This window comes from Oryctolagus cuniculus, chromosome 4 (assembly GCF_964237555.1).
Source record: "Oryctolagus cuniculus chromosome 4, mOryCun1.1, whole genome shotgun sequence".
Classification (NCBI taxonomy): Eukaryota; Metazoa; Chordata; class Mammalia; order Lagomorpha; family Leporidae; genus Oryctolagus; species Oryctolagus cuniculus.
In genome coordinates, this window is record NC_091435.1 from 64,784,512 (window position 1) to 64,799,875 (window position 15,364).

General features: G+C 36.9%; 1 protein-coding gene across 1 annotated transcript in view; it reads right to left on the reverse strand.

Moving 5' to 3' along the window:
* The window catches only part of MORC1 (MORC family CW-type zinc finger 1), a 247,048-nt gene that overhangs the window by 93,406 nt on the left and 138,278 nt on the right, over nucleotides 1-15,364 (reverse strand). Inside the window, exons 19-20 of the mRNA XM_070072071.1 lie at nucleotides 14,153-14,258; nucleotides 9,629-9,767 (exon numbers count right to left, since the gene is read on the reverse strand). Of these exons, the coding sequence (XP_069928172.1) occupies nucleotides 9,629-9,767; nucleotides 14,153-14,258 (245 nt within the window). The remainder of the gene's footprint in view (nucleotides 1-9,628; nucleotides 9,768-14,152; nucleotides 14,259-15,364) is intronic.

Here is a 15,364-nt window from a genome sequence, read left to right on the forward strand (position 1 = left end):
TCATAGCTTCCAGAGAAAGCTCTCCTGAATACTTTGTAGTTCCCCTGTAGGACTGGAACAGGGTTGAGATCATACCCCCTAGTCCAAGGCCTAGGGTTGTAGATGTTATAAGCAACAGCACCCACTGGACTCTCCCAGCAGGACCTGAGAAAGGGTTCACACACATCACATAGTCCTACCCACAACAGTTGGTGCCACAAGCCCCGGCATAGCTGAGGCTTCCCAGTGCTACACTAAGGACTACACAGGTTGTAGTGCAGGGCTGTGCCGGTGAGTGTTGCTTCTACTGTGGGCTAACCCTGGGCACTGATCACCTTGGAAGAGGAGAGGGAATGATTACACAAATAGAGGTGATCATACCCTCTCCCTGATGACAATAGAAATATACCATGCCCAACTTGGGTGTCACCCTGGATGCTCTCCTCACCCTGGAGCACTGACAGAGCTCCTTGGCCACTTCCAGCACACATCTCTGATTATTCAGCAAAAGAGCATACATTCCACTAAGCCACAGAGGCATTGTTCAAAGATAAAATCCATCAGAAGAGAAAACCAACAAGTATTTCCACAAATGCCTAAAAATAAATGTAGAAGGTCAAGAAACAAGATAAAGAATAAGACAACATGACCCTCTCAAAGGAACAAAACAACACTTCAATGTTAGAATGTGGAAATGAAAATATTGATGAAATACTTAAAAATGAATTCAAAGGAATGATCATAGCATTATTCAGAAAAAATGAGAAGCAAATTCATGAGATAAATCCCTACATGACATGAAGGAAAAATTTCCCCATGAGATTGAGATTTTGAAGAGAAATCAAACTGAAATATTACAAATGAAGAATTTACTGTCAAATACAAAAACAGTGGAAAGCCTCAGCAACAGACTTGGTGAGGAAGAAGAAAGAATATCCAAGCTAGAAACCAAATCTTTGGAAATATCTCAGGAAAAAAAAAGAGGAAATTAGAAAAATTAAAAAACAATGTTTGAGATTTATGGGATATTATCAAACAAATCAACAAACAGTTCTTACAAGATCCTGACAGTGGGGAAAGAGAGGATGTATAAAAGGCCTACGCAGTGAAATAATAGCAGAAAACTTCCCTAATTTGGAGAAAGAAAAGGACATTCAAGTACAGGAATCACATAGAACTCCTAATGGACATGACAGAAAGATCTTCACCATGACACATTGAAGTAAGACTTTCAACAGCGAAAAATACAGAAAAGATTCTAATATGTGAATGAGAGAAGTGCAAGATCACTTTCAGAGGATCTCCAACTAGACTCACAACTAGCTTCTCATCAGAAACCCTGTAGGCAAAGAGAGAATTGAGAGACTTAAACCATGTCTTAAAAGAAAAACAAAGTCAATCCAGAATACTGTACATTGCAGAGATCTCATTTATAAATGAAGGTGAAATAAAGACCTTCTATAACATACAGAAATTGGAAAAAATTGTCACCACTTGTCCAGCCTTACTAAAGGTGCTTAAGGATATATGCTACACACACAAAGAAACATAGTCATCACCATGAAAGAACATGAAGGCAGAATCTCTTTGTAAAAGTACAAAGAAAATCCAAAACAAATAATTGGAATATTTGTGGAAAAATGGCAGGACCAAGTCATTACTTATCAACAGTTACTTTGAATGTAAATGGCCTCAACTCTCCAGTTAAAAGATATGGACTTGCTGAGTGGATTAAAAAACAAGACCTATCTAATTACTGCCTGTAAGAAATATACCTCACCAACAAAAATGCATGCATACTGAAAGTGAAAGGATGGTAAAAGCTATTCCATGCTACCAGAGAGCAAAGAATGGCAGGTGTAGCCATCCTAATGTCAGACAAAATAGACTCTAACACAAAAATTGCTAAAAGAGACAAAGAAAGGCCTTATGTCATGATTAAGGGATCCGTTCAACAGGAAGATGTGACTATAATGTGCATGCACCCAATGCCAGGGCATCTGGCTTTTTTAAGCAAATGTTAATGGGTCTAAAGGGAGATATAGATGCCAATACAATAGTATTGGGGGGCTTAAACACCCCACTTCCATCAATGGACAAGTCAACTAGACAGAAAATCAACAAAGAATCAATAGAACTAGTCTACACAATGGGTCAAATGGACCCAATTGATATCTACGGAACCTTTCATCCAACATTTCCAGAATACACAGTCTTTTCATCAGTGAATGGAACTGTCTCCAGGATAGACCACATACTAGGCCATAAAGCAAGTCTCAGCAAATTCAAAAAATTGAAATCATACCACACATCTTCTCTGACCACAATGGAATAAAGCTGAAATTTAACAACTCAAGAATCTCTAGATCAAATGCAAACACATGAAGACTGAACAACATGCTCCTTAATGAATAGTGGGTCATAGATAAATCAAAAGCATAATCAAAAATTTCCTGGAAAAAATGAAAATGACAATACAACACATCAAAACTATGGGAAACAGCAAAAGCAGTGTTGAGAGGGAGATTTATGGCAGGTTGTGCCTACATAAAAAAATTGGAAAAGCATTAAATAATGGAGCTACCAATGCATCTCAAAGACCTAGGGGAAAAAAAAAAACAAACCAAACCCAAAATTAGTAGAAAGAAAGAAATAATTAAAATTAGAGGAGAAATAAACAAAATTGAAGCACGGCGCTGTGGCTCCTTGGTTAATCCTCCGTCTGCAGCGCTGGCATCCCATATGGGTGCCAGGTTCTAGTCTCGGTTGCTCCTCTTCCAGTCCAGCTCTCTGCTGTGGCCTGGGAGGGCAGTGGAGGGTGGCCCAGGTCCTTGGGCTCCTGCACCCGCATGGGAGACCAGGAGGAAGCACCTGGCTCCTGATGCCGGCCATGGCGGCCATTTGGAGCATGAACCAATGGAAGGAAGACCTTTCTCTCTGTCTCTCTCTCTCTCACTGTCTATAACTCTACCTGTCTAATAACTAAAAAAATTGAAGCCAAAAAAGCAATATAAAAAATAAATGAAAAGAAGAGCTTGTTTTTTTGAAAAAATAAACAAAATTGACACACCATTGGCCCACCTAACCAAAACAAAGAAGGAAAGTCCAAACTTAATAAAATAGGAGATGAAAAAGGAGATGTACCAGTGGATAACACAGAAACAAAAAAGAATCATCAGGAATTATCACAAATAACTATATGCCAACAAACTGGAAAATCTAGAAGAAATGGATAGATTCCTAGATACATACAATCTACCAAAATTGTCTCATGAAGACACAGAAAACCTAAGCACAGCAATAACCAGGATGGAGATTGAAGCAGCAATAAAGTTGGTTTCACTGCTGAATTCTACCATTTAAAGAATAATTAACTCCAATTTTTCTCAAGATTTTCAAAGCAATTGAAAGATGGAATCCACCTAAACACTTTCTATGAGGCCAACATCACTTTAATTCCAAAACCAAAGAAAGAATACAACATAAGAAGAGAACTCTAGACCAATACCACAGATGAACACAGATGAAAAAAATCTTCAACAAAATACTAACTAATAGAACCCAAATCATATCAGAAAGATCAGTCACCTGGACTAAGTGGGATTTAACCCTGGTATGCAGGGATAATTCCACATACACAAATCAATAAACATAATACATCACATAAACAAATTGAAGAATTAAACCATATGATTACCTCAATAGATGCAGAAAAAAAGCACTTGATAAAACACAACATGATAAAAACTTTAAGCAAATTGGGTATAGAAGGATAATTACTCAATACAATCAAGGCAATATGTGACAAAACTACAGCCAGCATCATTCTGAATGAGGAAAAGTTGGAAGTATTTCCGTTAAGATCCAGAATCAGACAAGGATGCCCACTTTCATGATTGCTGTTCATTGTAGTCCTGTAAGTTTTAGCAAGAGCCATTAGGCAAGAAAAATATATTAAAGGAACACAAATTTGAAAGGAGGAAGTCAAGTTATCCCTGTTGTAGATGACATAATTCTATATGTAGGGGAAAAAGACTCAACTAAGAGATTATGGGAACTCATAAAAGGGTTTGGTAAAGTGGCAGGATATAAAATTAACACACAAAAATCAATAGCCTTTGTATTTACAGATAATGCCATGGTGGAGAATGAACTTCTAAGATCAATCCCATTCACAGTAGCTACAAACAATTTTTTTTGACAGGCAGAGTGGACAGTGAGAGAGAGACAGAGAGAAAGGTCTTCCTTTGCCATTGGTTCACCCTCCAATGGCCGCCAAGGCCGGCGCACTGTGGCCGGCACATGGCGCTGATCCGAAGGCAGGAGCCAGGTGCTTCTCCTGGTCTCCCATGGGGTGCAGGGCCCAAGCACTTGGGCCATCCTCCACTGCACTCCCGGGCCATAGCAGAGAGCAGGCCTGGAAGAGGGGAAACTGGGACAGAATCCGGTGCCCCGACCGGGACTAGAACCCAGTGTGCCGGCGCCGCTAGGTGGAGGATTAGCCTACCGAGCCACGGCGCCGGCCTACAAACAAATTTTAATACCTTGGAATAAATTTAATCAATAAGGTAAAAGATTTCTATGATGAAACTTACAAAACATTAAAGAAAGAAACAGAAGACACAAAACATGGGAAAACCTTCCATATTCATGGATTGGAAGAATTATTATCATCAAAATATCCATACAACCAAAAGCAATTTACAAATTCAATGTGATTCTATAAAGAACTCAAGAAACTTAACAACAGCAAGAGAAACAATCCAATTAGGAAATGGGCAAAGGACTTGAATAGTCATTTTTCAAAAAAGAAAATTCAAATCAAATGTCAACATACATGAAAAAAATATGTTCAGGGTAACTAACCATCAGGGAAATGCAAGTCAGAACAATGAGGCTTCAACTCACCCCAGTTAGAATGGCACTCACAGAAATCAACAAACAACAAGTATTAGTGAGGATGTGAGGGAAAAGGTACCCTAATCCACTGTTGGTGGGAATGTAAACTGGTAAAGCCACTATGGAAGACAACATGGAGATACCTCAGGAATCTGAACATAGACCTACCATATGACCCAACCATCCCACTCCTGAGAAATGACCCAAGGGAAATGAAATCAGCATATGAAAGAGTTATCTGCACCCCCATGTTTAGTGCTGCTCAATTTGCAATAGCTAAGACATGGAATCAACCCAAATACTTGTCAACTGAAGACTGGATAAAGAAATTGGTATGTATGTGTGTGTATGTGTGTATACATATCCATATATGTTATGTATTACTACTAAGCTGTAAAAAAGAATGAAATCCTGTCTTTTGCAACAAAATGGATGCAAATGGAAACCAAATAAGCCACATCCCCAAATAACAAAATAAGCCAAGTCCCCAAATAAGCCAAGTCCCCAAAAAGAAAATACTGTATATTTTTCCCTGTTCTGTGGTAACCAACAGGGTACCAAACATTATAATGTAGAGGAGTGAAATTTGACATTTTGAAATGCAATGATTGCTTACAGTCTTTGTCTCTTCTGTTGAGGAACATTTTTTTTTCCTTATTATTTGTTGAACTCTTTACCTAGTTTAGGGTTACTCGTATAAGTATAAAATAGTCTGAAAGTAGATCATCAAAAAATTAAGAGAAGGAATAAGAGACAAAGTAGGAGGAAGGGTGGGAACACAGGCAGGAGGGCTGGTAGGGTGGGAAGTATCACTATATTCTGAAATCTGTATATGTGAAATATGTGAATTTTGTTCACCTTTAAAAATTTTTAAATACATTTTTAAAATTTTTATTATTTCTTTCGGAAAGTCTTATACAACTTTTGCTGGATTATTCTTAGGTTTCTTGCTATTAAAAAATCACATTTTAAAATTCCCATTTTGTACTTATTTTTTGGGGTAAATGGTCACTTTTGATGTTCTGATATTGTTGATAAGTCAAGCAGTATTACTTGCCTTGTTGATAAATTGTAGTAGTCAAGTATTGTGGTTTCTACATAAACATGCATACAATTTGCACACAATAACATATGTAAATCAATTTTTCTTCTCTTATTGTGCTAACAACAACTTCTAACTTTGTGCTAAATATGAGCAAAAATAGAAAACAAAAGTATGCAGATTTAGGTTGTAATTTAAAAGTCTGATTCCATGAGAAAAAAAAATCATTGCTCATCTCCAAATCTCCCTTTATATTGTCCTTCTTACCTGGAATGCCCAGTCTTTTCCCCTCTATTTTCCCTAAATTTATTTCAAGACACAAGTTCAATGCCCTTTCCCTTTCCAAAATTCATTTGACTGAAGTTGCCCTCCTTTGAACAAACTTCTATTGCAGTTTCAGTTAAGATAAACAAGTATTGAAGTAATATTACCTTATAGCGGTTGTTAATTTTTAATAGCTGTTAGACGTGGTCCACAAAGAAGCCATATATTATCTGAGAGTGTATTTTATTTTTTGATTCAGTAATGAACTACTGAGTTGCTAGTATATATTCCAGCCACTGTTTTAGGGTATGCAGATTCAAAACCAAAATCAAGACAACCCTTGCTCTTGTGAAGTTTATACTCTGGTACTAGTTAAGCTGCATTACCACAAAGCCTGACTTGGAACACACACAAAGGCAAGTACATGCTCACTGACCACCTCAAAATTAGCTGTTCTGCAGTGTTCCTTGATTACTACATATTAGGGTCAGTTATAGGAATTGAGTCCTACTGTATGTTAAAAAGGCTAAGATTCTTTTCACAAAAGGATTTCATGAAATCTTCCTTTCACAAAAGGTAAAGAGAGGATGGTAAGGATTCTTATGTCTTTGGAATTATATAAACACTGCTAACCTTCTTTGTATGCACTTGAAGCAAACTGAATTTTTATAACCCTGGTTTAATTTTTACAGGAAAATAAAGTCAACTACCAAAAAAATAAAAAGCAGAACTGATGGCATAAATCTGTTATTCTATCAGTTGCCATCAAAATCTCTATCTCCATGATGAATAAAACATCTCACCCTAAATCAACAACAAGCTAATTAAGACTTTGTGATTGGCACTATTAATATCCATGGGTCAGCTCTGACCTCTACAGGAAAGGAAAAAAAAAAACCAGAGATGACTACAAAGAGAAAAATCAGTTCAGTATGTGAGTGCCTTCACAAGCTGTAATGCCTAAGCAAAATAAAAAAAAAAAAAATTAACATATTCTGCAATGTAAAGGTCTGAATTTGCCCAGTCCTTTATCAATTAAAGCAGCCACAGGCTGTTATATCTTTATTTTTGATCTCTGTTACCAAATCCACAGCTAGAACCTCTATGGATTACAGAAAGTTGAGCTGCTTTTTTTGGAGGTGTGAAGCCCTTAAACAATCTGCTTCCAAAATGATTTTAGCATGTTTCCAGGAGAGACCAAGACTCTGTTATAAGGACAGGGCCAGATTTCGTTGGTTGTAATCTCAGGTGGTGACTGACTTGCACTGCATGTCCCTAGCAAAGTGGGAAAAGAAATGAGATAAAACTGGAGCAGAGAAGAAAATTTATCTTTTAAGAGCCCAGGATCAGCCCTTAAGCCATTCGGATCTGGCTAAAGAGCCCATGAGAGTATTTTAGGCATGGAAAGCCAAGACACTGTGGCAAAAAACAAAACAAAACAAAACAAAACAAAACAAAAAAAACACCTAAATGAAGATCTCTGTGAGTGAGATCCCAGTAGAAAGAACGGGGCCATCAAAGAAGGAGGTACCTTTCTCTGAAGGGAGGAGAGAACTTCCACTTTGATTATGGTGTTATCTAAATAATATCAAAGTCCACGAACTCAAAAGGCTTCCATAGCCTTGGCAACTCATGACTAGAGCCTAGGGAGATTACTGACGCCATAAACAAGAGTGTCAATTTGCTAAGTCAACAACAGGAGTCACTGTGCACTTACTCCTCATGTAGGATCTCTGTCCTTAATGTGTTGTTCAATGTGAATTAATGCTATAACTAGTACTGAAACAGTATTTTACACTTTATGTTCTATGTGGATGCAAACTGATGAAATCTTTACTTAATATATGCTAAATTGATCTTCGGTATATAAAGATAATTGAAAATGAATCTTGATGTGAATGGAATGGGAGATGGGAGGGTTGCAGGTGGGAGGGAAGTTATGGGGGAAAAAAGCCATTGTAATCCATAAACTGTACTTTGGAAATTTATATTTACTAAATTAAAGTTTTAAAAAAAGAGCCCAGGAACACACAAACTAATTAGGTATTCAGGCTTAATATCCTCACTGTCACTAAATTTATTACTCTAGTGAGCATTTTATTTCCTGACATCTACAGAGCAATCTACACATTTGGACATCTGCTGTTGACTTTTACAAATGCTGCTTGAGGGGCTTCCATAGCCTTGGAAACTCATAACTGGTGCATAGGGAGATTAGTGATGCCATAAACAGGAGTGTCAATTGGTAAAGTCAACAACAGGAGTCACTGTGCACTTACTCCTCATGTGGGATCTCTGTCCTTAACGTGCTGTACACTGAGGCTTAATGCTATAACGAGTACTCAAACAGTATATTTCACTTTGTGTTTCTATGGGGGTGCAAACGACTGAAATCTTTACTTAATGTACACTAAACTGATCTTCTGTTAAAAAAAAAAAAAAGAAAGAAATTATCAATTCCCAACTTGACTCTCACTGGGATTAAACATGACAATAGGTCTGATCTGATTTCATCATCATTTAAAAAAAATCATCTATTATTTTTCACTTTATGTTTCTGTGTGGGAGCAAACTGTTGAAATACTTACTTAAGGTATACTAAGCTGATCTTCTGTATATTAAGATAATCGAAAATGAATCTTGATGTGAATGGAAGGGGAGAGGGAGTGGGAAAGGGGAGGGTTGTGGGTGGGAGGGACGGTATGGGGGGGGAAGCCATTGTAACACATGAGTCGTACTTTGGAAATTTATATTCATTAAATAAAAGATTAAAAAAAAAAAAAAAAAACAAATGCTGCTTGAGGAAGTTGACTGGCTATCCATCTCTAAAATGCTCAAATTGGGTGCTTAATCTATAGTGTAAATAGATATCTAATTATCTTGTTAGTTACAAAAATAAAACAAACATTCTACATGATTTTTTAACCTTGAAATTGTCATGGTTATCAATGTTTATAGATAGTAATATTTTATTTACTGAATTTTCTTAACATTCAAATATGACTTTGGCTTTCTGCACTAATAAGCTAATTTAAAAAAAGACCTCTATATCAAAAATATCCATTTTCAGGTAAAAAGCCTAGTGAAGTAAAAATAGCCTAATTTTGAGGCATACAGACTTGTGTACCCTCCTTGAGCACGTACCTTGGGCACACTTGTTGACCTCTGCAAATCTCTATATGCAGCAATAGAGTGGAAATGTTTCCATCACACTGTGGTATGGATGGACTTAGATATCACATGCACAATATTTTTTACAGAACTCTCCTCCTTCCTCTGGATCTACACTCTAGAACAGTCCTTAATCCAAAATTAAAAGATGATCAGAAGGATGGATAAAAGAAGCTACACATTTTTGTATGGTAATCCACATTAGTCAATTGACACAGATGACACCGACAGCTCAAGAGCTACCATAGAGTTTGGAAAGAATTAACAACTCACCTGTGGCTGCGTCTCTGCCAGTTTGTTTTGATACCTTTGAACTGACTCTCTAAGCTTCTTTGCTTTCTCACTTTTTGATGGTAACATTGTACTCATGGTGCCCAGTGGGATGGAAGGTAGATGTTCTACATGATGACAACTTTACAATCAACAAGTACAATATTAGTATAGGAGGAAATATAAAACAATTTACTGCGTGTGAAATATGATTTAATTCTATAAGGAGTTATACTTTCTATCATATTGCCAAAATTCAAATGAAAAGGAAAATCATTAAATTGATGACATTTTGTAATATATGACTTAAAATCTCCAATTTGCCTGGAAAAGAGTTTAATGGTAAATGAGGGGGATAGTTAATATTTATGAGAATGGGAGAGTATTATTTCACTAATGCTTCCCTTACCCTACATTATTATGAAATGAAGTCTTTTGCAAAAATGTTTTTGGATGACTGATGCTTACATCATTACTGCAAAACATCATTTTTTATGAAAAACTGGGATGGGGATCCATAGGTCTCTTTAAAATATATCAAATTATTCTGCCTCTGAAACAAATGCATCCTTGACTTGATGATTCAGGATCGCTGTGAAGACCACTGAGTACATGATGTAATGCAGTACTCAGGGACAGCCTTGTGATGAAGACCAGTGACTGGCTGAAGTGATGGATAGTACTGACTGACAGCTTTGGGCATTACTGGGACTTACAGAACCCTTTCACCCAAATGGCCCCAAGCACCTGCTGCCATTAGAGTACCTGCATTTGGCAGTCACTAACCTCCCAGGCTTATGGATGTGTGTTTCTCTGGTAACCACTGGGTTGATAAATGTACATAATCAAGTGGAGCTGTGTGTAAGTGAACATAAACAGGCTATGGATGAATACTCCTTTGTTATGGTTACAATAACAATATATATACAATATACATATATATATTCAATACATATACAATAACAATATATATATTCTTCCTACCAACAGGGAAGAGTGAGGAACTACAATCAATTTCAAGTACTACTGTGAAAAAACACTTAATTCCACTCACATGTTATATCTGTGTTATTGCTGTTGTTTTCAAAGAAAGGTACCAGATAAACAAATCCTAATGACAACTACTATATATACAGCCGCCTGGAGTACTGGTCTGAAGACATCTGTGGTATGTGGCCTAAACTGACTTCTGTTTCATTTGAGAAAAAAATCTGTGGCAACATTAAGGTTTTATTCAAAAAAGAGAAATCCTCAAGTATTAAAGCACAATCAGTTGTCTTCATTTAATGATTTCTGTAAATATTTTGATATGCATTACAACCCATAGATACTTAATCTTTTCCAAAAGTCAGACATTGTTTGCCTCCACCAAGTAATAGGCGTCATTTTTGCCCTGCTGGTGATCCTTATTTTCAATGCAGACAAATTCAAAGCATGAATGTAACAAGCATACTGATATCTATTTCTCAGGTACTGTGATAAAAATGTAATAGTCTCCCTCTGAAGTTAAAAGTGAAGAACAAAATAAGACTTCAGTAGTTGGAAAAAGAATGGCTCTACTCTACCCTCAGTTTGTAAAATGGTGAATTTTGGTCACTAAATTGTATTTGGAAATGGAAAAAGATGCCTTCCAAGAGCAAGCACAAGGTGGGGAAAAGTTCAGTTTTGCAACAGGAGCTTGACTTCCAGTTTCATCGCTAGAGAAAAATGTTGGGCAAGTCACTGAAACTTCCTCAGCCTCTCTGTTTTCTCTGCTGAGACATGGGGAAAGGTCATAGGACTTTCATAAATATGGAATGAGACAGCATATGTAATTGCTATGTAAGAGAAAGCTATTATGTTTCTGGCCCAAGTTCTCATTAAACAAACATCATTCATTCGCAGGTTGTTCATTGATCTTTAACTCTGGTAACAACAGGCAATTAACTGTTGGCAACAAACTGCATTTTATGTAAATATATACAATGCCACTTTTCACCATATTATTAATATTATTCTGTCCTGTTGTTCACAGAATGTTACCTAATAAATAACTATACTTAATTCACTTCCTTTATGTGACTATCCAAATCCAATGGCTTATATGTCTCAGGTTTTTGCCTAACAATAATCTATTTCAAAGTCTATTCTCCAGGTATGTCTGGCCCACCTGTGTGAAGGCTGAATGAAGTCATCAGATGACTAAGTCTTGGAATCTAAATCCACATCTACATAAATGTAATGAGCTAATATAAAGAAAGCTCCAATTCTCCATAAACTTCCCCTTGCAATCAGGAATTTTTCTTTATGTCTCCCCTAAACCTCTTGCTGTCATTCCATGCATATTTTTATCACAGTCTTTTCAGTGGAAATCAAACAGATGGTCAATATTATGACTGTGTATTTTAAGATTGAAGAAGTTAAGAAAATTATAAATACAAGTCTTTTTGCATTTTAGACTTTTAAGGTCCATCAGTTTTCTGCCAACATAACTAAATTTATCTTGCCTCGCATCACAAGTGGCACTATTTCAATGTGTAAAAGAGACAGAATTAATGCAGTTTTGAAACTAATTTTGCAATACTCTGTGATGGTATCGCTTCTTTTTAAGAGAACAGTATGGGAGCATGCCTCCCCAGGGATGGTGGTAAGTTGTAGAGAGTAGCTTCTCTGTTCTGTGGGTCTGACAATGCCCAAGATTAGTGAGTATGATAGCTAAATGAATAGATATTACAGAAGTAGCCTAAATTTGCTACCAAGAGGCCTCCAAGTGACTAGGAATTTCAGAAGTATCTATCAAGATACTACTGCTATACTTCTTTCCAGGGAATGGGAAGCTGAGTTAAAGAGAGGTTATCTTGGGGCTGGCTGTGGCATAGTGGGTTAAGCCCCTGCCTTTGACGCTGACATTCCATATGGGCACCTACTGCTCCACTTCCAATCCAGTTCCCTGCTGTTGGCCTGGGAGAGCAGTGGAGGATGGCCTGAGTTCTTGGGCCCCTGCACCCATGTGGGAGATCTCTATAAAGCTCCTAGCTCCTGGCTTCGGATTGGCCAAGCTCTGGCCAATATGGCCATTTGGGAAGTGAACTAGCAAGTGGAAGACCTCTCTCCCCCTCTCTCCTTCTCTCTGTAACTCTGCCTCTCAAATTAATATATAAAATCCAAGAGATAGAGAGAGAGAGATTGACTGATTTTGTCCAGGGTCTCACAAATACTGGATCCAGGAGTCAAATCTAGATATTCTATACCCAGAGTCCAGACACTGAACTCCATCTTACAGTATATGAAAAGTTCTTAGCTCACAGTAAGCAGTTAATTTTGTGAACTATTCCTAATAAGAGAAACTGAGCTAATGTTTTGCCCCTATTTAGAAGATAATCAAGTGAGGGATAGAATCAGGTTAGGAGTCAAAAGATCTTGCCAGTGGCTTCAGGAACAGATTTCTTGGCCTCAATTTGGACTTCATTTCTCTCTTTGTGAAAATTAAGAATTAAAACTAGATCTGTGTTATACAACCCTAAATCCTGGAGCTCAAGGCTTTATACAAGAAGCAGGGAACAGAAATGGGAAGTAGACATCTTTGGTTCCCAGGTTCTCAGTTTCTAATTCAACCAAGAGAGTTATGCATTTATTTGCTTTATATACTTGGACTTTGTGACAAATTTTATTTGAGACACATATATTTGTATTGCAAAACAAGAAAGGGATGTTGAGAAATCCTGGGTTCTGTAAAATCTAAGCACCTTACCACCTCTGAAATTTTTCTTGTCTCTTAATATAATTAACCTGAGAACTGCAGGCAGAAAGGATTTTAGCAACAGCATCTGAATGTTTTCATTGTTTTAATTTTGTAATTTTTGCTCTTTTGTTTTAAGTGCTAGATAAAAATAACCAAAGAGATGTTATCACCATAATAAATGTACTAGCAAAATATATCCACTTATCCAGCCAAAAGAACTTTGAACAGCCTTCGTGGAAAAAGAAGGCTTGATTTAGGGGTGTCTTTATAGAAGGGGGGTATTAACTCTTTTTCTATAGGAAAGAATATTAGTCCAAAAAAAGGGCTTGTAATAGCATTGACATCCTTCAGTATTTAATCAGTCTTTTTCCTGTTTTAGTCTGAATGTCTTCCTCCAAGAGCATAAAGCAATAAAATCAATATATGACTTCAATAGAAAAAAGCACATAGTCCAACAGTTTAAGGCCGCTGGGAGACACCCTCTGAGTCCCATTCCTATATGATAAGACTGCATGCTGTTTGAAAATGAATTGGGAGGCAGAACTCTTCAAAACTGGGGTGTATTCTACCAGCAGTGGAAGTGCAAAGCTGTGTATTCCAATGTCTGACATCCAGATTTCTTTTGTTTTATGGAAAAGTACACTAATGCAATAATCTTTTCACAGATTGCAAGGGCTACAAAGAGTTCAAAGAGATACCAGCTACTAAGCAAAAATGTATCATTAGCTGACATTTTTCAGTTGCACACGTAAGAACACTAGGAATTAAAAATGGATAAAGAATTTCAGGAAAATATCAAAAACTACCTGTTCTCCGAGAGGTTAGGATTATTAGCACAAATCCACATGTCAAGAAATTCTTTGTCCTGATAATTGGTAGAAGGCGGCAAGACTCTCCACTTACGGCAAAGATCTGATGATCAGTACACAATCATACAGAGGAGAGACCATTATCAGAAATGACTCTATCATAATGTCAGTTTACATATACAAAACAGTTAATCCTTCACCACATACCATAATGCCTGACAGTTAAATTATTCTAGGGTTCTGTGAACTACTTTACAATCCCACCAAAGAACTATTGTTATTGCATCGGTTCCCCTCAGTCGGCTTCTTTCAACCAAAAGAATCTCTTTGCCTCTTCGTAAATATTAAGAATTCCAGTGCCTTGACTTTCTCATTTTCTCCAGCCTATTACCCATCTGCTGATTTCCTGTCTCCAATTGTGTGACTACCAAAAGAAGGAAAATCAGGTCGCTGAACCATTCACGTTTTCTTCTGTGTTTTTTACTGCCCTGATCACACTCTCAAGTCTACCATTTCTGATCTCTTTGTCCACTTTCCTCTCAGAGTCCCTCCCGCATGACCTTAAAGACCAAGACACCTTGTTCACTCCAAGCTACACTTAACATTAACCCTGATTTCCTTGCAACACTTTGCTAGTGGCTGTTAGGTAAGTAAATTGTCTTTGTTCATTTCAGGTGTAGGTGGTTGGCACAGTGATTATGAACCTGAACAGCTCTGCCTGTTCCCACCTCTGTTATCTTAAGACAAATTACTCAACTCAACTGAAACTATGTTTCAGTATCACATTTTTAGAAAGATTAACATTACTACTTACCTAAAAGGGTTATTGAGGATGAGATGACATAATAAAAATTATGAAAAAAGCAACACTGCTGAACATTATCCTAAACTCTTAGTAAACTTGACACTTGGCAATTCATATTATTTTCAAAGAAAGTTTACAGTGTAGCTACTGGTACTAATCTAATTTTATAAATGAACAAACAGAGGCTTAGAAAGGTTAAATGGTATTTCCAATCTCTTGTAGTTCTTGGGTAATGAGATTAGATGTAATGGAACAGATCAAAAACACACAGTAATTATAAGCTTTTAATATCATCTAATAGATTGTCACAAGTTGTCATCAGTTTCTTCAATTATGAGGGGCACTCATAAAGTTTGAAGAAAATGTATAATGTGAAAAAATTATACATAGATTTGAAATTACTT